At 39.9% G+C, this 25,096-nt stretch overlaps 1 protein-coding gene across 1 annotated transcript in view; it reads left to right on the forward strand.

Annotated features, from left to right (window-relative positions):
- TRMT2B (tRNA methyltransferase 2 homolog B) overlaps positions 1-24,870 on the forward strand; it is a 45,084-nt gene extending 20,214 nt beyond the window's left edge. The window contains 7 exon segments of the mRNA XM_070366580.1: positions 7,578-7,687; positions 7,951-8,169; positions 8,242-8,249; positions 8,340-8,429; positions 9,756-9,872; positions 10,104-10,203; positions 23,967-24,870. Of these exon segments, the coding sequence (XP_070222681.1) occupies positions 7,578-7,687; positions 7,951-8,169; positions 8,242-8,249; positions 8,340-8,429; positions 9,756-9,872; positions 10,104-10,203; positions 23,967-24,144 (822 nt within the window). The 3' untranslated portion in view covers positions 24,145-24,870.
- The last annotated feature ends 226 nt before the right edge of the window (positions 24,871-25,096 follow it).

Raw genomic sequence — 25,096 nt, forward strand, 5'->3', positions numbered from 1 at the left:
AAGTTCACGGTTCACGTATTGCTGAAGCCTGGCTTGGAGAACTTTGAGCATTACTTTACTAGCGTGTGAGATGAGTGCAACTGTGCTGTAGTTTGAGCATTCTTTGGCATTGCCTTTCTTTGGGATTGCAATGAAAACTGACCTTTTCCAGTCCTGTGGCCACTGCTGAGTTTTCCAAATTTGCTGGCATGTTGCCTGCAGCACTTTCACAGCATCATCTTTCAGGATTTGAAATAGCTCCACTGGAATTCCATCACCTCCACTAGCTTTGCTCGTAGTGATGCTTCCTAAGGCCCACTTGATTTCACATTCCAGGATGTCTGGCTCTAGATGAGTGATCACACCATCGTGATTATCTGGGTCATGAAGATCTTTTTTGTACAGTTCTTCTGTGTATTCTTGCCATCTCTTCTTAATATCTTCTGCTTCTGTTAGGTCCATACCATTTCTGTCCTTTATTGAGCCCATCTTTGTGTGAAATGTTCCCTTGGTATCTCTAATTTTCTTGAAGAGATCTCTAGTCTTTCCCATTCTGTTGTTTTCCTCTATTTCTTTGCATTGATCACTGAGGAAGGCTTTCTTATCTCTTCTTGCTATTCTTTGGAACTCTGCATTCAGATGTTTATATATTTCCTTTTCTCCTTTGCTTTTTGCTTCTCTTCTTTTCACAGCTATTTGTAAGGCCTCCCCCGACAGCCATTTTGCTTTTTTGCATTTGTTTTCCATGGGGATAGTCTTGATCCCTGTCTCCTGTACAATGTCACGAACCTCATCCATAGTTCATCAGGCACTCTATCTATCAGATCTAGGCCCTTAAATCTATTTGTCACTTCCACTGTATAATCATAAGGGATTTGATTTAGGTCATACCTGAATGCTCTAGTGGTTTTCCCTACTTTCTTCAATTTAAGTCTGAATTTGGCAATAAGGAGTTCATGATCTGAGCCACAGTCAGCTCCTGGTCTTGTTTTGGTTGACTGTATAGAGCTTCTCCATGTTTGGCTGCAAAGAATATAATCAATCTGATTTTGGTGTTGACCATCTGGTGATGTACATGTGTAGAGTCTTCTCTTGTGTTGTTGGACGAGGGTGTTTGCTATGACCAGTGCATTTTCTTGGCAAAACTATATTAGTCTTTGCCCTGCTTCATTCCATATTCCAAGGCCAAATTTGCCTGTTACTCCAGGTGTTTCTTGACTTCCTACTTTTGCATTCCAGTCCCCTATAATGAAAAGGACATATTTTTTGGGTGTTAGTTCTAAAAGGTCTTGTAGGTCTTCATAGAATCATTCAACTTCAGCTTCTTCAGTGTTACTGGTTGGGGCATAGACTTGGATTACTGTGATATTGAATGGTTTGCCCTGGAAACGAACAGAGATCATTCTGTCGTTTTTGAGATTGCATCCAAGTACTGCATTTCGGACTCTTCTGTTGACCATGATGGCTTCTCCATTTCTTCTGAGGGATTCCTGCCCGCAGTAGTAGATATAATGGTCATCTGAGTTAAATTCACCCATTCCAGTCCATTTCAGTTCGCTGATTCCTAGAATGTCGACATTCACTCTTGCCATCTCTTGTTTGACCACTTCCAATTTGCCTTGATTCATGGACCTGACATTCCAGTTTCCTATGCAATATTGGTCTTTACAGCATCGGACCTTGCTTCTATCACCAGTCACATCCACAGCTGGGTATTGTTTTTGTTTTGGCTCCATTCCTTCATTCTTTCTGGAGTTATTTCTCCACTGATTTCCGGTAGCATATTGGGCACCTACTGACCTGGGGAGTTCCTCTTTCAGTATCCTATCATTTTGCCTTTTCATACCGTTCATGGGGTTCTCAAGGCAAGAATACTTAAGTGGTTTGCCATTCCCTTCTCCAGTGGACCACATTCTGTCAGCCCTCTCCACCATGACCCGCCCGTCTTGGATTGCCCCACGGGCATGGCTTAGTTTCATTGAGTTAGATAAGGCTGTGGTCCTAGTGTGATTAGATTGACTAGTTTTCTGTGGGTGTGTTAGTTGCCTAAAATGGGTAGCCCTTTCCTTCTCCAGGGGACCTTCCTGACCCAGGAATCAAATCCGGGTCTCCCAAGTTGTAGGCAGATTCTTTACCATCTTTTATTTTTTCATAGGAGACATTTAGCAGTGTTAGAGAAATTTTTGGCTGTCACCACTGGGGGGTAGTTGTGCAGTGCTGCTGGTATCTGTCTAGTTAGTAGAGCCCAAGGATGCTCTTAAACATCCTGCAATGCAAGGAGTTGACAGTAATGCCAAGGTTGGGAAGCTTTGGAATTAAGCCTTAAAGAAAATGAGGGTATCCGCCGTGTGGAGGTGAGGGAAGACCATTCTAGGCAAAGAGAACAGCCATGGCAAAAGCCCTAAGGTAGGAGTGTGGCATGCTTTCTGGAGGAACTGAAAGTACACCCAGAAGAGGAACAGGAGATGAGGTAAGATGATTAATATGGGCCAGAACATGTAGTACCTTAGAGGTTGTTGTGGGGACTTTGGCTTTTATTCTGAGCTATTGGAAGTTGCTGGCTCAAGATGAGGACTGCAAATTAACCATAGGGGCCATTGGTGACTTTACAGCAGAAGCTGTTTTGGTGGAGTAGTGGGGACCTGATTCAAGTGGGTGAACAGAAAGTGAGGAATGGGAGGCAGTGAGTATAGACAATTCTTTTGAGAGTTTTGATACAAAGAGGAACATAGAGATGGAACAGTGGCTGGTGGGGAAAGTGGGGTCGAGAAGGTTACTTTTCTTTTTAAAGGTAGGAGAGTAAGAAAGGCATGCTTGTATATTGATGGGAATCATCCCTTAGTGAGGGATGAAAATGACGTAGGAAAGAAAGAAGGGAGAATTGGTGAAGCAATGAGTTTAAAGAAGTTTATGTTTTTTAGTCCTCTGTTTCATTTTAGTGGGATTTTTAAGAGGAATAGTCTGTTATTTTAACTAAAAGGCCCTTTCACTCTTAAAAAATTACTTTATTCAGGTATAATTGACATGCAGCATTGCATAAGTTTAGGATGTACAGTGTGTTGATTTGATGTATTTATGCAGTTGACCCTTGAACAACACAGGGATTGGGCACTGACATTCTGCAGTTGAAAATCCACCTATAACTTTATAGTCAGCCCTCCATATCCTTGGTTTTCCCATATCTGGTTCCAGATCTCGAGTTCCACTAACCCCAGATTAAAATAATCACAGATAGTGTAGTACTTCTTTACTGAAAAAATCCACATGTAAGTGGGCTCACATGGTTCAAACCCATGTTGTTCAAGGGTCACCTGTATATTGTAATATGAGACTTGGCATTCCCATGTAAGAATAAGAGTTTCAGCCTCTATTTTGTAAATAAACAAACCAAGGCCTTGGCTCATACAGTGGAGAAGCTGTATTTCATATTTACTTACCCATTATCTTCCAGGTCAGATTCAGTTTTTCAGTTCCCATCCTTCTAGGACCTCAATGACATTTGAATTTTGCCTCCAGAAAACATTAATTTCCAACCAGCAAGTAAACAGAAGTTGAACCAGTCTTTTAATTTTTTTTTAACAATTTAAAGAATATTTACTTTTTGGCTGCATTGGATCTTAGTTGCAATTCATGGGCTCTTCATTGCATCATGCAGGCTCAGTAGTTGGGGCACTTGGGCTTAGTTGCCGTGTGGCATGTGGGACACTAGTTCCCCGACCAGGGATTGAACCCATGTCCCCTTAATTGGAAGGTGAATTCTTAACCATGAGACTACCAGGGAAGTCCCCGAACCAGTCTTTCTTTAAATCACCAACTTCAAAATTTGGGAAAATATGTTCAGTATAGTTAGGCATCTTATGTCACATTTATATGAAATTATAGCAAAAGTAATCAAGTGCACCCTTAATTGATTTTTACCCTTTCAGGCAGTACTGGTTTCTGGTGTAACTCTCCTTTCCATGCACAATTTTGGGTTTGTTTGAAAACAGAGTGGACCCCAAACACATGGATTATGAAAACAAGAGGACCTAGTAAATCAGATAATGTGTCCTGTTGTCATAGCAACTGGCTTTTGTTTGAAGGTTGGCTTTAAGGATTTTTGGTATCTCAGCAACTCAATCAGGACTGCTTTTGACCTTTGTTTACCAGGACAACATGAAGGATCTGACTAAGCTATGGTATAGTTGGCACCTGGTTGCATGAAGAAATACAGAAACAGTGGGCTTACATTAGGAGGTTATAATAAAAATGGAATTATAGCAGCTTAGTAGTATATTAGGAATTGCTGCTAGGAGGAATTCACAGAAATGGAAGACTATTGTTTGCCACATTATGCATACAATAAACTACATTCTACATACAAATTCTACATACAAATACCTTTCCTGTTCTTTCATACCTTCTCTCAATAATAATTATTGAGCACCTGTTGTATGCTAGACTCTGGGTACAATTCTGTGTCTTCATGGAGCATACTGTTTGAGCTACAATGGGTAGGATCCCTCTGTAAGGTCATAGGCAGGGATCATATTTCTTATATCACTGCATTAGTTTGCTAGGGGCGCCATAACAAAATACTGCACAGACTGGGTGGCTTAAACAACATAAACTTGTTTTCTCATAGTTCTGGAGGCTGGAAGTCCCAAGATCAATGTGTCAGCAGGTTTGGTTTCTTTGGAGGCCTCTTTCCTTGGCTTTCAGATGGCTGCCTTTCTGCTGTGTTCTCATGTGGTCTTTCCTCTGTGCACATGTGCATGCCCAGTGTCTCTGTGTATCCAAATTTCCTTTTTGTATGGAGATAACAGTCAGATTAGATTAGGGCCCACCCTAATTGCCTCATTTTAACTTAATCACGTCAGTTTAGCTCATAATACTGTATCCTCTGGATCCTCAAAATTCATGTTCTTCTCATATGCAAATACAATCATGCCCATCCCAGCAGCCCAAAATTCTTAACCCATTCCAGCATCAATTCTTAAGTCCTAAATCTTATCTAAATGAAGTATGTATGAGAGATACCAATCAAGGTATAAGTCATCCTGGGCTTCCCAGGTGGCTAGACAGAGGAGCCTGACAGGCTATAGTCCATGGGGTCGCAAAGAGTTGGACACAACTGAGCAACTGAGCATGCATGTGCAGCCCAGGAAGCCCTCACCCACATTGGGCTTCAGCTGGCATAGTGGTAAAGAATCTGCCTGCAAGGCAGGAGATGGGGATTTGATCCCTGGGTCGGGAAGATGCCCTGGAGTAAGAAATAACAACCCTGTCCAGTTTTCTTGCCTGGAAAATTCCATGGACAGAGGAGCCTGGCAGGCTGCAGTCCATGTGGTCACAAAGAGTTGGACATGACTAAGTGAGCACACACACACATAATTCATCCTAAGACAAAATTTCTCTTTAGCTGTGAACCTGTGAAATGGAACAAGTTAACTGCTTCCCAAGTATGGGAAGCAGAGGATAGTCATTCCCATTCCAAAAGGAACAAATTGGAAACAAAAAAGGGGTCACAGGTCCCAAGCAAATTTGAAGCCTAGCAGGAAAATTCCATTTTAAGGCTCAAAATAATCCTCTTTGGGTTAATACTGTCCTCCAGGCCCACTGGTGTGGTGGGCCCACTTGGGTGGCAGCCTTGCCGACTGAAACCACCAGGGTTCAGACACCCTAATGGCCTCATTTTAACTTAATCATCTCTTGAAAGACCTCATCTTTAAATCTAGTCACATTCTGAGGTACTGAGGGTTCAACATTTGAATTAGAGGGGAGGGATGTATTTTAGCCCATAGCAGTCACTCAGTATGAGTAATCAGCTGTCAAACTTTGTTAGTTTTGCCTATGTAATAATACTGTTTTCTTCCAATACTATGAAGTACTCCTTTGACAGTCCCCATTGGAACCCTGCCTTCTGTTTCATGAAGGTGGGTACTGGTGTGAGCTCATAGTCTGCACCAATAGCCAAGGGCACACAATGGCCATCATCATTTTTCATCCCCAGGAATTAACGTAGAGACTCAAGGAATGACAAGGGGCAGCTTCTATAGTAATCCTTACTATCAGTATGCTTTAGTTGGTGTTGAGAGGTTTCAGGGTAAATAGCAGATACAAAGCATCCATGGAATGTTTGTATGTGTTAGAAGGGTTAGGGATGGTGATGAGGAGGAGATGGCCAGGATTCTCTTAACCATGCTGCTGGCATAATCAAACCAAAGGGACAGGCTCCGTTACCAAGTTAGTTATCACGGAAGGACTCTTAAGGTTTTTCCCAAGAACTTTGCCCATGGAAGTTATTAGGTGCTCTACCAAATTCAAAAAGCCAATTTAATAGAGACTAGAATATAGAGCTCCAGTGGCTCAGATGGTAAAGAATCCACCTGCAATGCAGGAGACCTGGGTTTGATCCCTAAGTCTAGAAGATCCTCTGGAGAAGGAAACGGCAATGCACTCCAATATTCTTGCCTGGAGAATTCCATGGACAGAGGAGCCTGGAGGGCTACAGTCCAAGGGGATCGCAAAGAGTCAGATGTGACTGAGAGACTAATACTTTCACTTTTTTTTCAGAATATGGTCAGAATTTCATAATCCACATAATACTTTTACATTTGTAATACACTTAGAACTTTCAAACATTCCAACATTAAAACATTCTTATGTGATCATCTCAAGTAATTTGTGAAGTAGACTAGAGAAGGAGAGGGCGGCATAGAGGTACCCAAGGCCAGTAAATAAATGCCAAGAGCCGACTCATTGGAAAAGACCCTGATGCTGGGAAAGATTGAGGGCAGGAGGAGAAGGGGGTGACAGAGGATGAGATGGTTGGATAGCATCATCGAATCAATGGACATGAGTTAGAGCAAGCTCTGGGAGATGGTGAAGAACAGGGAAGGCTGGCATGTTGCAGTCCATGGGGTTGCAGATTCAGACGCGACTTAAGATACTAACAACAACAACAACAGAATAGCAAGGCTAAGGCTTGAACCTACATCATTGATTCCTGGCCTTTTAACTCTATAGCTCAAACATTGTTTATTTTCATATGTCCTTGTGTCAAGCTAATGGATAGGGCTCTCTGTAGAGATAACAAGAATTTTAAAACATTTGGGACTCGAAGAAAGGATTTAGTTACCATGGTCATTCTCTTCCATGCCCTTTCTTTCCTTTCTCCTAGGAAGCATGTCTTCTGAGGTGGCATTTGGATGGGTGGGTGGGATATTTGAAACAGAGAAGTATGAAGCGAATTGAAAGGTCATTGTTTACTTGAAATGGAACAAAAGCTTAGTTTAGCTCCTTGGTTACAACAAGAATAAGTGTCACAGTTTCTTTAGAGAATTATTAAAGACGCTCAAACCAGAGAAAGTGCCATGTCTATGGCACTTTAGGATTTGTCAAAACCCAATAAGCAAAGCAACGCTTCTGCTGAAATGTGAAAGTAACATTTTTTTTGGTTCTACAGAACATTGCTTTATGTTGTGTTATTTATAATAGGATTTGAGAAATGTACCTTCTTGTCTGACTGCTGCAGGGCTGATTACCATAGAGCTTGAAGAGAAAATTATCAGAGATGAGTTTTTGCTTGACTCCTGATTTTGTGCTCTGGGCATGAGGAGTTCTCTGTTCAGGAGGAGCTCTCTGTTCAGAAGGAAGCTGTAAAGGAGTTTTTCACCAAAGGGCCAGGAGCAGTCTGTGACTTAACATCACTTTACCTCCAGGAAAGGTAAACCTGGGATAGCCCCACAGCAAGCCAGAGGCTGATGGCTTGGTATATCCTGGGTTGTGGATTAGTGAGGCAGAGCTGCTGATGGCTGAGTGACTGCATGTACCTCCATCCCTTGAGAGGGGAACACCAGCATAGCTCTCAGGGCCATGCCATGGAGGCTTTGTCTCCTAGCTGAGATGCTGGGGGCTCCTTCTCCAGCCAACCACAGAGATAGGTTGGCCTGCCATTCCAAAGGGCTGTCTTCTTTTATTCTTTTGTAGCACAATGACCCATTACAGCCATCAGCAGTCCCCCTACTAGCTCCTCTTTGGGGACCCCCACATCTTTGAAGATCTCCTAGGCTTGAAGTTCTGCATGTCTCTGGATGCCTTTTTCCAGGTCAACACTGCTGGTGCAGAGATGCTGTATCGGACTGTGGGCGAGCTGAGTGGAGTGAACTCTAACACCATCCTCCTTGACATCTGCTGTGGAACTGGCAAGTGGCAGCCCAGGGCAGAATCTGCATGCAGCTTATCTCCCTACCATCTACCCTGCACCCAGGGCCCTTGCAGACTGGGAGGTTGTGGTAGTGGTATAGGCATAAGCTCACTGGTCTCATACCCTAAAATACCCTCCTCTTATTCTCTCCTACTTCTTCAGGTGTGATCAGCCTCTCTGGCCCAGTATACCTCCTAGGTCCTTGGGATTGAGTTGGTGGAGCAGGCGGCAGAGGATGCCCGGTGGACAGCAGCCTTCGACGGTACACTGCTTACCTTCTGGGGAGAAATTAAGAGTTGTTGTTGTTCCTCTGCCGTGGGAAAGAGCGTGCACTGTATCCACGACTGTGGGGAGGAAGGGAAAGTATTCTGGAGTGGTCAGAGTTGGATCCTGATGGTTTTCCAAAAGAGGTCCCAATAACTAATCTCCCCCCCTTTTATTTTTAAATTGAAGTATAGTTGATTTATGTGATGTGAGTGAAAGTTGCTAAGTCGTGTCCGACTCTTTGCGACCCCATGTGCTGCAGCCTGCCAGGCTCCTCTGTCCATGGAATTCTCCAGGCAAGAATACTGGAGTGGGTTGCCATTTCCTTTTCTAATAGTTGATTTATAGTGTTGTGTTAGTTTCAGGTGTATAGCAAAATGATTCATATATATATATATATATATTCATTTTTAGATTATTTTCCCTTATAAATTATTACGAAATATTGAGTGTAGTTCCCTGTCCTAAACAATAGGTCCTTGTTGGTTACCTATTTTATATATAGTAGTATGTATCTGTTGATTTATCCCTCCTGAATTTATCCCAAACTCCTAATTTATCCCTCCTGAATCATTCTTTTTTTCTATCCAGAAAAAGCCTAAAGAAAGGAATAAGCCTAGTTGATAGAAAGGGAACTTGGCAAAGCTTTAATATAAAAGAGCCTTTTTGACATTAGACTTACGAGGCATCATAACATAATACAGTCAGTTTCAAACTATTTTTAGCAATAAGATCTTTTCTTTGAACAAAATCTTCTGCCAAATGCAACATAGAAAAAAGATTTTATCTCCCCCTCTACCTCACCCCCAGACAGTTCCTGAGGCTCTGTGTGAAAGCCTCCAATACAGCAGAAGGAGCACTTGAGTTATAGTCAAGGTTTTCTTCTTGGTATAGGTCCTTAAATACTGTGTGAGTTGCTGAGTTGTAAAATAATACATTTAGTCTCTCAGGTGAAAGTCTCACTGAGATACTGCAAGGGAAGTGCATTGGAAAAAATGAAGCAGGTCTAAAGCATTTCTTTCATTGTTAGGCAGAAATATGCTAGATCCAGTGGGAAGATCCCTGGCTTCTGCATGTTTCCATAAAGCTGAAGTTCCCCACCCCCAACTGCTGGGCTTGTTCTTTTTTTTTCATTTATTTATTTTTATTTGAAGGATAATTGCCTTACAATATTGTGTTGGTTTCTACCAAACATCAGCATGAATCAGCCATAGTTTTGCCCATGTCCCCTCCCACTTGAACATCTCTCTCACCTCCCTCCCTGTCCCACCCCTCTAGGTTGTTACCAAACCCTGGTTATGGCATGTGGGCCTCTCTCTTGCAGGCATCACCAACTGTTAATTCCACCCTGGTCAAGCAGAGATTTTGCCACAGCTACTAAAGTCAAAGGAAGATGGGCAGTCAATTGTTGCTGTGGTGAACCCAGCCTGGGCAGGACTGTGTAAGGATGACTAGCTTTCCTGTTACAGAGCAAGTTAGGCGTTTCCATGATGTCCACCAGCTTTGGTTCTTCACATCTACACCTTGGTAAGGCTGCTCTTAGTGGGCTGGCTCTGAACCTGCTTCTCTTCTTTATTCCTAACCAGTCCTGTGTGCTTACCAGTTGGGAGTTTGTGATAACCTGGACCATGATAGTTTAATTATATTAATAGCAACATGTTTCCTCCTTCAGACTACCAGGTGGTTCAAGCCAATCACAACTGCGGGGCCATCCACACTCTAGTTTTTGTTTCCTACAAGCCCCATGGTGAAACCACAAGGAACATCATTGAGTGAGTCTTGACTTCATTTTCAGATTATCTTTTCCTGATGATCAAAGTAATCCTTAATGTTATGTTTATTGTGCAGAATTTGGAAAGCATAGAGAAGTGAAAAGAAATAAAAAAGTCATTATACTATCATCAAGTGTTAGTTATGGGGCCAGATCATGGATGAGGCAAGTAAAGCAACCCACACTGGGTATAAAATTTAAGAGGATACCCCAAATCTTAATAATCAAGACACATTTAAAAATTATTTATGTATTTATTAATTTTTGGCTGCACTGGGGTCTTTGTTGCTGTGCTGGGGCCTTCTCTTAAGACAGAGCATGGGCTTTAGGTATGAGGGCTCAGCAATTGTGGTGCACAGGCCCAGCTGCCTTGAGGCATGTGGAATCTTCCTAGACAAGGGATCAAACTGTTGTCCCCCTCGTTGGCAGACAGATTCTTAACCACTGGACCACCAGGGAAATCCTCAAGAACATTTTTAATGCAATATTTAAAAAATTAAAATTAGTCCAAAATATCTGTGAACAAAATACTAAGTTTTTTACTAAGTGAGATTCATTCCTGTACTTGCTAAACCATGCCTTATTCATCTTACTCTAGTCCTGGCCCTACTTTCAATAAAACTTTATTTATAAAAGCAGGCAGCCAGTCTGCAGGTCATAGTTTTACAATTTGATTTTCCAGATTATTGTATGAAGATATCATTTGTCTTGATTACTGAGTTTGGGGCACCCTTTTACATTTTGCACCCACAGTGAATGCCTCCTGCTTTATTCCTAGTTCTGACCCTGGTCAATTATTTTGATCTTTGAAATGTTCTTTTCTTGTAATCTATCTCTCTCTCTCTTTTTACATAAGTAACATAACTTCTTTGTAATATTTAAACAATATAGGTAATCATAAAGTACAAATGAGGGAATTCCTTTGCAGTCCAGTGATTAGGACTCTGTGCTCTCACTGTCAAGGGCCCGGCTTCACTCCCTGGATGGGGAACGAAGATCCCACAAGCTGTATGGTGTGGCATAAATAGATAGGCAGACAGATAAATTAAAGATGATGTACCTAGATGAAAGTGCAAATTAAAAGGAAATAAATTGAGCTTTCAAGTTAGTGAGCTAGAAAAAGAACAGTGACGCTAAGAATAACTGAAGGAAGAAATCACTAACATTTTAAAATTCCAGAAATTAATGAACTACAAAACAAAAAACCTATAGACTTCAACAAATAAACCGAATATATTATTGGAAGAAGAAAATGAAATAGATAAGTAAACCTAATCAAGAATATAGTCTTAAATGAGAAAAAGAGTATAACTATAGGCATGAAGGCATTTTTAAAAATTTAAAGAAGTACTTTGTATAACTCCCTCCTAATACTTTGAAAACCTAGGTAAAATGGAAGATTTTTGAGAAGAATGCAAAGGCTAATATTAATTCTAGAAGCTATAGTAAACTTTAACATACCAGTACCCACAAGAAAAAATTAAGAAAGTAGTTAAAGAGCTTCTTCTACCCAAAATAAAGTCATGAAGCCCATATATTTTCACACTCTTATTTCCTTCTCTTTTCTTGAATACTCTTCCAGTTGTCCTTTATTTTCATTATACAGTTTAAAAATGTTTATATATATATTTATGAAGATGGGACCTCAAATCACTGAGGAACAAATGAACTACTTAATAGATTAGATGGTGGTTGACAACTGGGAAGCCAAGGCAAAAAAAAAAAAAATGATTGGATCCATATCTCATGCTGCAGACCAGGATAAATTATAGAAGAGTTGAAGATTTAAGTGTAAAAGGAGGAAATCATAAATATACCCTAGGAAATCAGAGAATTCTTAAAAATAATCTTGAAGTGTAGAAACCCTAACTATGAAAATTCAGAAGCCATATAATAAAAGGTTGTTAAGTGTGGCTACATAAAACATAATTTCCTTTGTTACACAATACACAAAAATGATTTCAAAATGGATTTAAAGAACTAAATATAAGAACCTGAAACATGGGAGTACATCTCTTTGACCTTGGGTTAGGCAAAGCCTTCTTAGAAATAACATCAAACACCTAAGGAACAGCTACAAGAATGTGTGTGTGTGTGTGTGTGTGTGTGTGTGTAATTGAACATCATCAAAGGTAAAAAAAAAATAACTTTTTGTGCTACAAATGATACCATCAAGAAAGTGAAAAGAATCCACAGAATAACAGAATAGGAGAAAATATTTGAAAAATCATTTACCTGATAAGGGACTGGTGTCCAGAAGCCAGGTACAGAAGATCACATAATATATGATTTCATTTATAGGAAATGTCCAGACTAGGCAGATCTCTAGAGACAGAAAGTAGATTTGTTGCCTAGGCCTTAGAGTCGGAGAAGGCAATGGCAACCCACTCCAGTACTCTTGCCTGGAAAATCCCATGGATGGAGGAGCCTGGTAGGGTGCAGTCCATGGGGTCGCTAGGAGTCGGACATGACTGAGAGACTTCACTTGCACTTTTCACTTTTCATGCACTGGAGAAGGAAATGGCAACCCACTCCAGTGTTCTTGCCTGGAGAATCCCAGGGATGGGGGAGCCTGGTGGGCTGCCATTTAAGGGGCCGCGCAGAGTTGGACATGACTGAAGTGACTTAGCAGCAGCAGCAGTAGGCCTTAGAGTGGGGCTTCCCTAGTGGCTCAGCAGTAAAGAATCTGTCTGCTAATGCAGGAGACTCTGGTTCGATCCCTTGGTCGGGAAGATCCCCTAGAGAAGGAAATGGCAGCCCACTCCAGTTTTCTTGCCTGGGAAATCCTGTGGAGAGAGGAGCCTGGTGGACTACAGTTCATGGGGTTGCAAAGAGTCAGATACGACTTAGCGACTGAACAACAACAGGGCAGAGGATCGGGGGTTTGAGGAGAAATGGGGAGTGACTGCTAAGGAGTTAATTAAAATATTTCAAAATTGATTGTTGTTATAGATGCATAAACCTGTGACTATACCAAAAACCACTGAACTGAATAAATGATTGTGCTTTATGGTATCTGAATTATATTACAATAAAATAGTTTAGAAAATTAATAACTTGCTTGATAAAAAACATCAAAAGCAAAGAGAGGAGAAAACATACAAACTGGAAAAAATTTGCAGTTCATATCACAAAGGCTTTTTTCCTTAATTTAGAATAAACTCCTGGAAATAGATAAGAAAAAACACAATAGCCTAAAAGGAAAATGAATGCATGATATAAAAAGAAAACATAAATGTGTTTATGACCCACGAGAGGAAGTTCAGTGTCTTCCATTACAGTGAAAATGCAAATTAAAACTACCCTGAGATACCATTTTTATATCTTAGATTGGCAATTTCATAAATTTGATAATGTACTGTTGGCAGTACTGTGGGGAAACACAAATCCTAAAAATTTACCAATCAGGGTGTAAATTAGCACTATCTCTATGGAGGGAAATTTAGCAATATGGATTAAAATTATAAATGTGTACATACCCTTTGACACAGTAATTCCATTCCTGAGGCTTTGTCCTACAAATATACTGACATACATTGATTGATTGATTGCAATATTGTAACAGCAAATGATGAAATAGCCTAAAAGCCCCATCCTTGAGGAACTAAGTTAAATTAAATATGCTACATCCCATACAATCGAATACCATTTTTTCCTAACTTCCTGGCCCTCAGTTAAGTTCAGTTCAGTTGCTCAGTCATGTCCGACTCTTTGCGACCCCATGAATCACAGCACGCCAGGCCTCCCTGTCCATCACCAATTGCCGGAGTTCACTTAGACTCATGTCCATCGAGTTGGTGATGCCATCCAGCCATCGCATCCTCTGTCGTCCCCTTCTCCTCCTGCCCCCAATCCCTCCCAGCATCAGAGTCTTTTCCAGTGAGTCAACTTTTCACATGAGGTGGCCAAAGTACTGGAGTTTCAGCTTTAACATCACTCCCTCCAAAGAAATCCCAGGGCTGATCTCCTTCAGAATGGACTGGTTGGATCTCCTTGCAGTCCAAGGGACTCTCAAGAGCCTTCTCCAACACCACACTTCAAAAGCATCAATTCTTTGGCGCTCAGCTTTCTTCACAGTCCAACTCTCACATCCATACATGACCACTGGGAAAACCATAGCCTTGACTAGACTGACCTTTTTTGGCAAAGTAATGTCTCTGCTTTTCAATATGCTATCTAGGTTGATCATAACTTTTCTTCCAAGGAGTAAGCATCTTTTAATTTCATGGCTGCAATCACCATCTGCAGTGATTTTGGAGCCCCCCAAAATAAAGTCTGACACTGTTTCCACTGTTTCCCCATCTATTTGCCATTAAGTGATGGGACCAGATGCCATGATATTAGTTTTCTGAATGTTGAGCTTTAAGCCAACTTTTTCACTCTCCACTTTCACTTTCATCAAGAGGCTTTTTAGTTCCTCTTCACTTTCTGCCGTCAGGGTGGTGTCATCTGCATATCTGAGGTTATTGATATTTCTCCCGGCAATCTTGATTCAAGCTTGTGCTTCTTCCAGCCCAGCGTTTCTCATGATGTACTCTGCACATAAGTTAAATAAGCAGGGTGACAATATACAGCCTTGACGTACTCCTTTTCCTATTTGGAACCAGTCTGTTGTTCCATGTCCAGTTCTAACTGTTGCTTCCTGACCTGCATATAGGTTTCTCAAGAGGCAGGTCAGGTGGTCTGGTATTCCCATCTCTTTCAGAATTTTCCACAGTTTATTGTGATCCACATAGTCAAAGGCTTTAGCATAGTCAATAAAGCAGAAATAGATGTTTTTCTGGAACTCTCTTGCTTTTTCAATGATCCAGCAGATGTTAGCAATTTGATCTCTGGCTCCTCTGCCTTTTCTAAAACCAGCTTGAACATCTGGAAGTTCACAGTTCACGTATTGCTAAAGCCTGGCTTGGAGAATTTTGAGCATTACTTTACTAGTGTGTGAGATGAGTGCAATTGTGTGGTAGTTTGAGCATTCTTTGGCATTGCCTTTCTTTGGGATTGGAATGAAAACTGACCTTTTCCAGTCCTGTGGCCACTGCTGAGTTTTCCAAATTTGCTGGCATATTGAGAGCAGCACTTTCACAAGAGGGCATCAGAGGGCAGACACACTGAAACCATAATCACAGAAAACTAGTCAATCTAATCACACTAGGACCACAGCCTTGTCTAACTCAATGAAACTAAGTCATTCCCGTGGGGCCACCCAAGATGGGTGGGTCATGGTGGAGAGGGCTGACAGAATGTGGTCCACTGGAGAAGGGAATGGCAAACCACTTAAGTATTCTTGCCTTGAGAACCCCATGAACAGTATGAAAAGGTAAAATGATAGGATACTGAAAGAGCAACTCCCCAGGTCAGTATGTACCCAATATGCTGCTGGAGATCAGTGGAGAAATAACTCCAGAAAGAATGAAGGGATGGAGCCAAAACAAAAACAATACCCAGCTGTGGATGTGACTGGTGATAGAAGCAAAGGTCTGATGCTGTAAAGAGCAATATTGCATAGGAACCTGGAATGTCAGGTCCATGAATCAAGGCAAATTGGAAGTGGTCAAACAGGAGATGGCAAGAGTTAACGTCGACATTCTAGGAATCAGCGAACTAAAATGGACTGGAATGGGTGAATTTAACTCAGATGACCATTATATCTATTACTGTGGGCAGAATCCCTCAGAAGAAATGGAGTAGCCATCATGGTCAACAGAAGAGTCCGAAATGCAGTACTTGGATGCAATCTCAAAAATGACAGAATGATCTCTGTTCGTTTCCAGGGCAAATCATTCAATATCACAGTAATCCAAGTCTATGCCCCAACCAGTAACACTGAAGAAGCTGAAGTTGAACAGTTCTATGAAGACCTACAAGACCTTTTAGAACTAATGCCCAAAAAAGATGTCCTTTTCATTATAGGGGACTGGAATGCAAAAGTAGGAAGTCAAGAAACACCTGGAGTAACAGGCAAATTTGGCCTTGGAATACGGAATGAAGCAGGGCAAAGACTAATATAGTTTTGCCAAGAAAATGCACTGGTCATAGCAAACACCCTCTTCCAACAACACAAGAGAAGACTCTACACGTGGACATCACCAGATGGTCGACATTGAAATCAGATTGATTATATTCTTTGCAGCCAAAGATGGAGAAGCTCTATACAGTCAACCAAAACAAGACCAGGAGCTGACTGTGGCTCAGATCATGAACTCCTTATTGCCAAATGCAGACTTAAATTGAAGAAAGTAGGGAAAACCACTAGAGCATTCAGGTATGAACTAAGTCAAATCCTGGCCCTAGGTAACCACTAATCTACTTTGTCTTTATGGACTTGCCTATCCTGCACAATTCATACAAGTGAAGTTCTTTGCAAATGTGGTCCTTTGTATCTGACTTCTTTCTCTTAGCATGATATTTGTAGGGTTCATCTGTGTTGTAGCATGTAGCAGTACTTCATTCCTTTTTATGGCTGAATAATATTCCATTCTATAGATATACCACATTTTATTTATTCACTCGTGAGTTGATGGGCACTTAGGTTGTTTCCTTATTTGGCTATTATGAGTAGTATTGCTATGAATATTCATGTGCAAATTTTTGTGAGAACATATATTTTCATTTCTCTTGGGAAGATACCTGGTAGTAGAATTGCTGGGTCATATGATACCTATTTTAACCTTTTGTGGAACTGCCAGACTATTTCCAAAGCAGCTAGCCCATGTTATATTCCCAGAAGCAGTATGTGAATGTTTCACTTTCTCTATATTCTTGTCAAGTCTACTGTCTGTGTTTTTTGTTATATACATCCCAGTGGGTGAGAAGTGGTATTTCTTGTGGTTTTGATTGCATTTCCCCATGGTTAATGATGTTAACCATGCATTTCCCTGTGGTTAATGGTGTTGAGCATTTTTTCATGTTTGTTGTCCATTTGTATATATTCTTTGGAGACCTGTTTATTTAGATGTTTTGCCCATTTTTCAGTTGGGTCATCTTTTTATTATTGAGTTTTAATAATTCTTTTAAAATTATAGATGCAAGTTCCTTATCAGATACATGATTTGCAAAAATTCTCTACTATTGTGTGGGTTGTCTGTTCACTTTCTTGACATTATCCTTTGAAGCACAATATTATTTAATTATGATGATGTCCAGTCTGTTTTTTCTTTTGTGGCTTCTGATTTTGGTTATAAGGTATGTTACTAAGTGGAAATAGCAAGGTATTCATAATATTTTTGTAAAAAAGGGCAAAAGATGAACAGAATATTTATTTGTATTTGCTGTATATGCATAGAGAAATTGGTAAGTTTTATAAGAAACTGATAATTGAAAAAAATTAAAATGAAAAGGACTTCCCTGCATTCTAGTGGTTAAGAGTCTGCATTTCCACAGCAAGAGGCACAGTTTTGATCCCTGGTCAGAGGACTAAGATTCCAAATGTCATGCCACATGGCTGGAGGGGGGAAAAAAAAGAAACTGATAATAGTAGTTACCTACTGTGGAGGAAAACTACAGGGATGGGAGTCAGAGGTAGGGAGAAACTTCATTATATATCTTTGCATGTTGTTTCACTTTTGAATAAAATGAAAATATTTTGCAAAACAGCAGATTAAAAATGCAATGATTTAGAGTAAGCCTAGGATTCTGCTAATGGTCAGACTGAGTAAAACAAGCAACATGGTATCAAAAAGGCAAGAAAATTTTATTTTGAAAAGATGGTATGTGCACGTGGTAGAAAAATTAAAACAATATAAAAAAGTGCTTGTGCATGTAGTTAATGAGTCTTTTTTATTCCTGGCTCCTAGTGCTTCAGATGTCACTACTCTTACTAGTTTCTTGTGTAGCCTACCAGAGATATTCTGTGTGTGTGTGTGTGTGTATGTGTACACATCCTTCTTTATCTCTTTTTGAAACAAGTGGAAACAGACTATAAACACTGTTCTAAAGGACCTAGAGATTATCATATTAAGTGAAATAAGTCATACAGGGAAGGACAAATATCATATGATATCCCTTACTTCAGTCAGTTCAATTGCTCAGTCATGTCCAACTCTTTGCAACCCTATGGACTGTAGCACACTAGGCTTTCCTGTCCATCACCAACTCCCAGAGCTTGCTCAAACTCATATCCACTGAGTTGGTGATGGCATCCAGCCATCTCATCCTCTGTTGTCCCCTTCTCCTCCTGCCTTCAATCTTTCCCAGCATCAGGGTCTTTTCCAATGAGTCAGTTATTCGCATCAGGTGGCCAAAGTATTGGAATTTCAGCTTCAGCATCAGTCCTTCCAATGAATATTCAGGACTGATTTCATTTAGGAGTGACTGGTTTGATCTCTTTGCAATCCAAGGGACTCTCAAGAGTCTTCTCCAACACCACAGTTCAAAAGCATCAATTCTTCATCACTCAGCTTTCTTTGTAGTCCAACTCTCACATCCATGCATGACTACTGGAAAAACCATAGCTTTGAATAGATGGACCTTTGTTGGCAAGGTAATGTCTCTGCTTTTTAATATGCTGTCTAGGTTGGTCATGGCTTTTCTTCTAAGGAGCAAGTGTCTTTTAATTTCATGGCTGCAGTCACCATCTGCAATGATTTTGGAGCCCAAGATAATAAAATCTGTCACTGTTTCCATTGTTTCTCCATCTATTTGCCATGAAATGATGGGACCAGATGCCATGATCTTAGTTTTTTGAATGTTGAGTTTTAAGCCAGCTTTTTCACTCTCCTCTTTCACTTTCATCAAGAGGCTGTTTAGTTCTTCTTTACTTTCTGCCCTAAGGGTGGTGTCATCTGCATATCTGAGGTTATTGGTATTTCTCCCAACAATCTTGATTCCAGCTTGTGCTTCATCCAGCCTAGCATTTCACATGATGTACTCTGCATATAAGTTAAATAAGCAGGGTGACAATACACAGCCTTGACATACTCCTTTCCCAATTTGGAACCAGTTCATTGTTCCATGTCCGGTTCTAACTGTTGCTTCTTGACCTGCTTACAGGTTTCTCAGGAGGCAGGTCAGGTGGTCTGATATTCTCATCTCTTGAAGAATTTTCCATAGTTTGTTGTGATCTACACAGTCAAACTGTGGGGCTTCCCCTGTGGCTCAGCTGGTATAGAATCTGCCTGTAATGTGGGAGACCTGGGTTTGATCCCTAGGTTGGGAAGATCTGCTGGAGAAGGGAAAGGCTACCCACTCCAGTATTCTGGCTTAAAGAATTCCATGGACTGTTTAGTTCACGGGGTTGCAAAGAGTCAGACAGGACTGAGCGACTCTCACACTCACACAGTCAAAAGCTTTGGCGTAAATCAATGAAGCAGAAGTAGATGTTTTTCTGGAATTCTCTTGCTTTTTCTATGATCCAATGAAATCACTTATATGTGTAATCTAAAAAGGTGATGTAAACAAACTTATTTGCAAAACAGAAATAGACTCACAGACATAGAAAACAAAATTATGTTTACCAAAGGGGTTAGCAGTGGTTAGTGGGGAGATAAATTAGGAATTTGGAATTAACATATATACACTACTATATATAAAATGGGTCTTCCCAAGTGGAACTAGTGGTAAGGAACCTGCTTACCAGTGCAGGAAATGAAAGAGACGTGGGTTTGATCCCTGGGTTGAGAAGATCCCCTGGAGGAGGGAATGGCAATGCACTCCAGTATTCTTGCCTGGAGAATCCCATGGACAGAGAAGCCTGGCAGGCTACAGTCCATGGGGTCCCAGAGAGTCAGATGCAACTGAAGTGACTTAGCACACAGCATGCACATAAATAAAATAGATAAACAGCAATGACCTACTGTATAGCACAGGGAACTATATTCATTATCTTGTAATAGCCTTTAATGGAAAAGAATTTTAAAAAGAATATATATATATTATATATTATAAAGAATATATATATTATATATATTGTATATAATATATATGTATAACTGAATACTTTGCTGTACACCTGAAACTACCACAATATTGTAAATTAGCTATACTTCAATTAAAAAAGTTTTAAAAACCACTGTTCTGCACCATGCTTGCCACTTAACAAAAGACTTTGGAGATTGTTCTACAATGATGTAGAATCTATATCAGTACTTATAGGTCTACTGGATTTTTTAGTATAGGCTATATAGTTTAAACTTCCATAAATATGGATCGCAGCCATTCTGACTGGCGTGAAATGGTACCTCATAGTGGTTTTGATTTGCATTTCTCTGATAATGAGTGATGTTGAGCATCTTTTCATGTGTTTGTTAGCCATCTGTATGTCTTCTTTGGAGAAATGTCTATTTAGTTCTTTGGCCCATTTTTTGATTGGGTCATTTATTTTTCTGGAGTTGAGCTGTAGGAGTTGCTTGTATATTTTTGAGATTAGTTGTTTGTCAGTTGCTTCATTTGCTCTTATTTTCTCCCATTCTGAAGGCTGCCTTTTCACCTTGCTAATAGTTTCCTTTGATGTGCAGAAGCTTTTAAGGTTAATTAGGTCGCATTTGTATATTTTTTGCTTTTATTTCCAATATTCTGGGAGGTGGGTCATAGAGGATCCTGCTGTGATGTATGTCAGAGAGTGTTTTGCCTATGTTCTCCTCTAGGAGTTTTATAGTTTCTGGTCTTACATTTAGATCTTTAATCCATTTTGGGTTTATTTTTGTGTATGGTGTTAGAAAGTGTTCTAGTTTCATTCTTTTACAAGTGGTTGACCAGATTTCCCAGCACCACTTGTTAAAGAGATTGTCTTTAATCCATTGTATATTCTTGCCTCCTTTGTCAAAGATAAGGTGTCCATATGTGCGTGGATTTATCTCTGGGCTTTCTATTTTGTTCCATTGATCTATATTTTTGTCTTTGTGCCAGTACCATACTGTCTTGATGACTGTGGCATTGTAGTAGAGCCTGAAGTCAGGTAGGTTGATTCCTCCAGTTCCATTCTTCTTTCTCAAGATCGCTTTGGCTATTCGAGGTTTTTTGTATTTCCATACAAATTGTGAAATTATTTGTTCTAGCTCTGTGATCCAAAAGTCTACAAATAATAAATGCTGGAGAGGGTGTGGAAAAAGGGAACCCTCTTACACTGTTGGTGGGAATGCAAACTAGTAAAGCCACTATGGAGAACAGTGTGGAGATTCCTTAAAAAACTGGAAATAGAACTGCCTTATGATCCAGCAATCCCACTGCTGGGCATGCACACTGAGGAAACCAGAAGGGAAAGAGACACATGTACCCCAATGTTCATCGCAGCACTGTTTATAATAGCCAGGACATGGAAGCAACCTAGATGTCCATCAGCAGAAGAATGGATAAGAAAGCTATGGTACATATACACAATGTAGTATTACTCAGCCATTAAAAAGAATACATTTGAATCAGTTCTAATGAGGTGGATGAAACTGGAGCCTATTATACAGAGTGAAGTAAGCCAAAAGGAAAAACACCAATACAGTATACTAACGCATATATATGGAATTTAGAAAGATGGTAACAATAACCCGGTGTACGAGACAGCAAAAGAGACACTGGTGTATAGAACAGTCTTATGGACTCTGAGGGAGAGGGAGAGGGTGGGAAGATTTGGGAGAATGGCATTGAAACATGTAAAATATCGTGTAAGAAACAAGTTGCCAGTCCAGGTTCGATGCACGATACTGGATGCTTGGGGCTAGTGCACTGGGATGACCCAGAAGGATGGTATGGGGAGGGAGGAGGGAGGAGGGTTCAGGATGGAGAACACATGTATACCTGTGGTGGATTCATTTTGATATTTGGCAAAACTAATACAATTATGTAAAGTTTAAAAATAAAATAAAATTAAAAAAAAATGTATTCCAATTGAAAAAAAAAAAACTTCCATAAATATGTCATTTAACTTGTCTGTTGCTAATTAATTTTAAGGTTGTTTCTACTTTATTGTTATCATAATGTTAGTGAATGTCCTTGTACATATATGTTTGTGTGTTTGTGCAATGACTGTATATATTGGATGAATAAGTGTATGTGATGATATATATATATTCGAGATAAATTCCTGACGTGGAATGTCTGGGTTAAAGGATATATACTGTTAACATTTTCATGTATTTTCTAACAGAGCTCTAGAATCAACTTACCAAAATATTCTTGTGCTTGTGATTGGAAGTACACCGAAGTAATTAATTCATTTAAGGAGAATTGAAATTTTTACAGTATTTTTTCTGTTCAGATATGTGACCTGTCTCTTAAATTACTGTAGGCTTATGTGATTCTTGAAATTTTTTTCCAATATAGGTCTTTTTTCTTAAGTTTAATATGACACTGTAAAGTTTTTCATGCTATTATGAAAGGGACCTTTTTCATGATATTTGCTAACTGGTTATTGGAGATTTTGGGTCAAGCTACCTATTCTTTTATTTGCTTTATACATTTTCCAGTTGATTCTCTTGCATATTCTTGGTAGCTGGTCATGATTACCTTATAAAAACAGTTTTGTCTCTTACCTTCAAATACTTTTTTCCCCCTCATATTGGATAGAAGATGTTCCCATGTAGGAATGATAGTGCATATCTTGTCTTGTTCCTTATTTTAATAGGCAGTGCTTGAAACTACTGAGTGTTAGCCAGGGAAACCAGAACTCTTCTTCTTTGTTGGTTTGAGTGTAAATTAGTACAACATTTGCAATTGTTATTTATTGATTGATTTTGGCTGTGCTGAGTCTTCATTGCCGTGCAGGCTTTCTCTAGTTGGAGCAAGTAGGGGCTACTCTCTATTTGTGATGTGTGGGCTTCTCATTGTGATGGCTTCTCTTGTTGCAGAGCACAAGGCTCTAGGGTGCAGGCTTCTGTAGTTTCATTGTGCAGGCTCAGTAGTTGTGGCACGTGGGCTTAGTTGCTTCAGAGCCTGTGAAATTTTCCCAGACCAGGGATCGAATCCATGTCTCCTGCATTGACAGGCAGATTCTTAACCACTGGACCACCAGGGAAGTCTAATAAAACATTTTTAAACAACTGTTTGGTCATACATATCTTAGGGCCTTAAAAACATACAGACTCTACTTAAAAACATACAGTTCTACTACATAACTAAAAATGTATGCAAAAATTTTACTGTCAGAGTATTGATGAAGAGATTTTTTGAAATAGCAAAAGGTTAGAAACAACTTATATTTCCAGTGGCAAGGAATTAGATAAATAAGCTACATTACATTTATTTAATGAAATACCATATAGCCAATAAATAAGAGGTAACTACATATAATATAGTGGAAAGATGCTCATGATACATTATTACTTGAAGAAATTGTTGTAAAGCAATATGTATAATATGTAGAGTGTGATTCCACTTTAAGACACCAATTTAAATGTACATACTTGGGAAGATATATCCTAAAAATTTAGCAGCAGTTATTCTTCACTGAATGGTGAGCTTATAGGTGAATTTTTGTTCTAAATTTTCAATAGAGTAAGTCAGTAATATATATTAATTACATAGTGTTTGCAGATTATACAAAAATGTGTGATGCTCCATTTACCATTGAACCCCTACTTTGTGTTACACACTAAGAACACAGAGATGAATAATAAGCAGTTTTGGCCTCATTTCTACCCTTAAAAAGATTATACACTCCCATGAGGAAGATGGTTAAGAAAAAACAAACCCAGGTAGTTACATTAAATATGATAAGTGCTATTATAGAGAGAAACATGGGGCTGTGGGAACACAGAGCAAGGGCTTAAATTATAAGCAATTGGATTCCTGTAGTTTCTCCTTGGTTTATTAAACTGATACTAGGATTGCTTTCTATAGCTTATGCTGTCCTCCAGACTCCACTAAGAAGCTCCTCGGCAAGCCTTTCATCCTGAGACAAGCTGTGCCTGTGGATCTATTCCCCCACACCCCTCACTGCGAACTGGTGCTTCTCTTCACTCGATACGCAGCCTCTTACAAGCCTGTCGGCTCTTTGTTAAGGTTGAAGTGTCAGTAACTTCCAGGTTTGGCATATTGTGACATCACAGACCCTGAAAACATTACTGAGGAAACCAATCTTTGGATCTTGAGCAGGAAGAATAAGTGGGCCTCCTTCCCGAGGCAGATTTATAACCTTAGTTTTCAGGTTAACTGGCTCTCATGCAAATTTGCCTGGTTGTGACCATTCTTTGGATGTGGATCTGGACTATTCCTTCCTTTTGCTGTCAGCCTGTCATGGCTTGCTTGATCCCAGTTTATAGCCTGTCTCCTCCATCTGGTTCTGCCTGTGGTGGGGTGACAATTGAGCTTTTCTCTGTATGTGGTCATAATTTCACATTGACTCAGATAGATGTGTTCTGCATTCATGAGGTAGCCGTGGATTAGAATTAGAAACAAGTCTAGCTTTTTCAAAAAGCAGAGTAAGCTATGAAGTGATTGCAGAGTGGCTGTGTGATCTCAGTAGAGCTTCATTCCTTTGGGTTTTTTAGGCTAGAACAGCCTTTAAAAGTGTGTTTACCCTTAAGAGCAATACCCCCAATTACCTCTCACCTATGGAAGGAGAAGTGATTGTAGTAGAGACCCTATGGGGAAGGAGAGCTTCAAAGAAGAAACTGAATACCTATAATTGTGCTGTGTAGTATGGAGGCAGAAAGTTCCAGAACCCCCTAATGATCCAGTATATACTATAACAAACTGGATATTGAAACTGACATTCTCTAGTCATGATTTCTTCAACTCTGGAGTTGATCTTGGATATGTGCCCAACAATTTAAAAAAAAAATTTTTTTTAATGTTTATTTTTTAAAAATTTTATTTTATTTTTAAACTTTACAATATTATATTAGTTTTGCCAAATATCGAAATGAATCCGCCACAGGTATACCCGCGCTCCCCATCCTGAACCCTCCTCCCTCCTCCCCACCCCACCCTCCCTCTGGGTCGTCCCAGTGCACCAGCCCCAAGCATCC

Source organism: Bos mutus, chromosome X (assembly GCF_027580195.1).
Source record: "Bos mutus isolate GX-2022 chromosome X, NWIPB_WYAK_1.1, whole genome shotgun sequence".
Classification (NCBI taxonomy): domain Eukaryota; kingdom Metazoa; phylum Chordata; class Mammalia; order Artiodactyla; family Bovidae; genus Bos; species Bos mutus.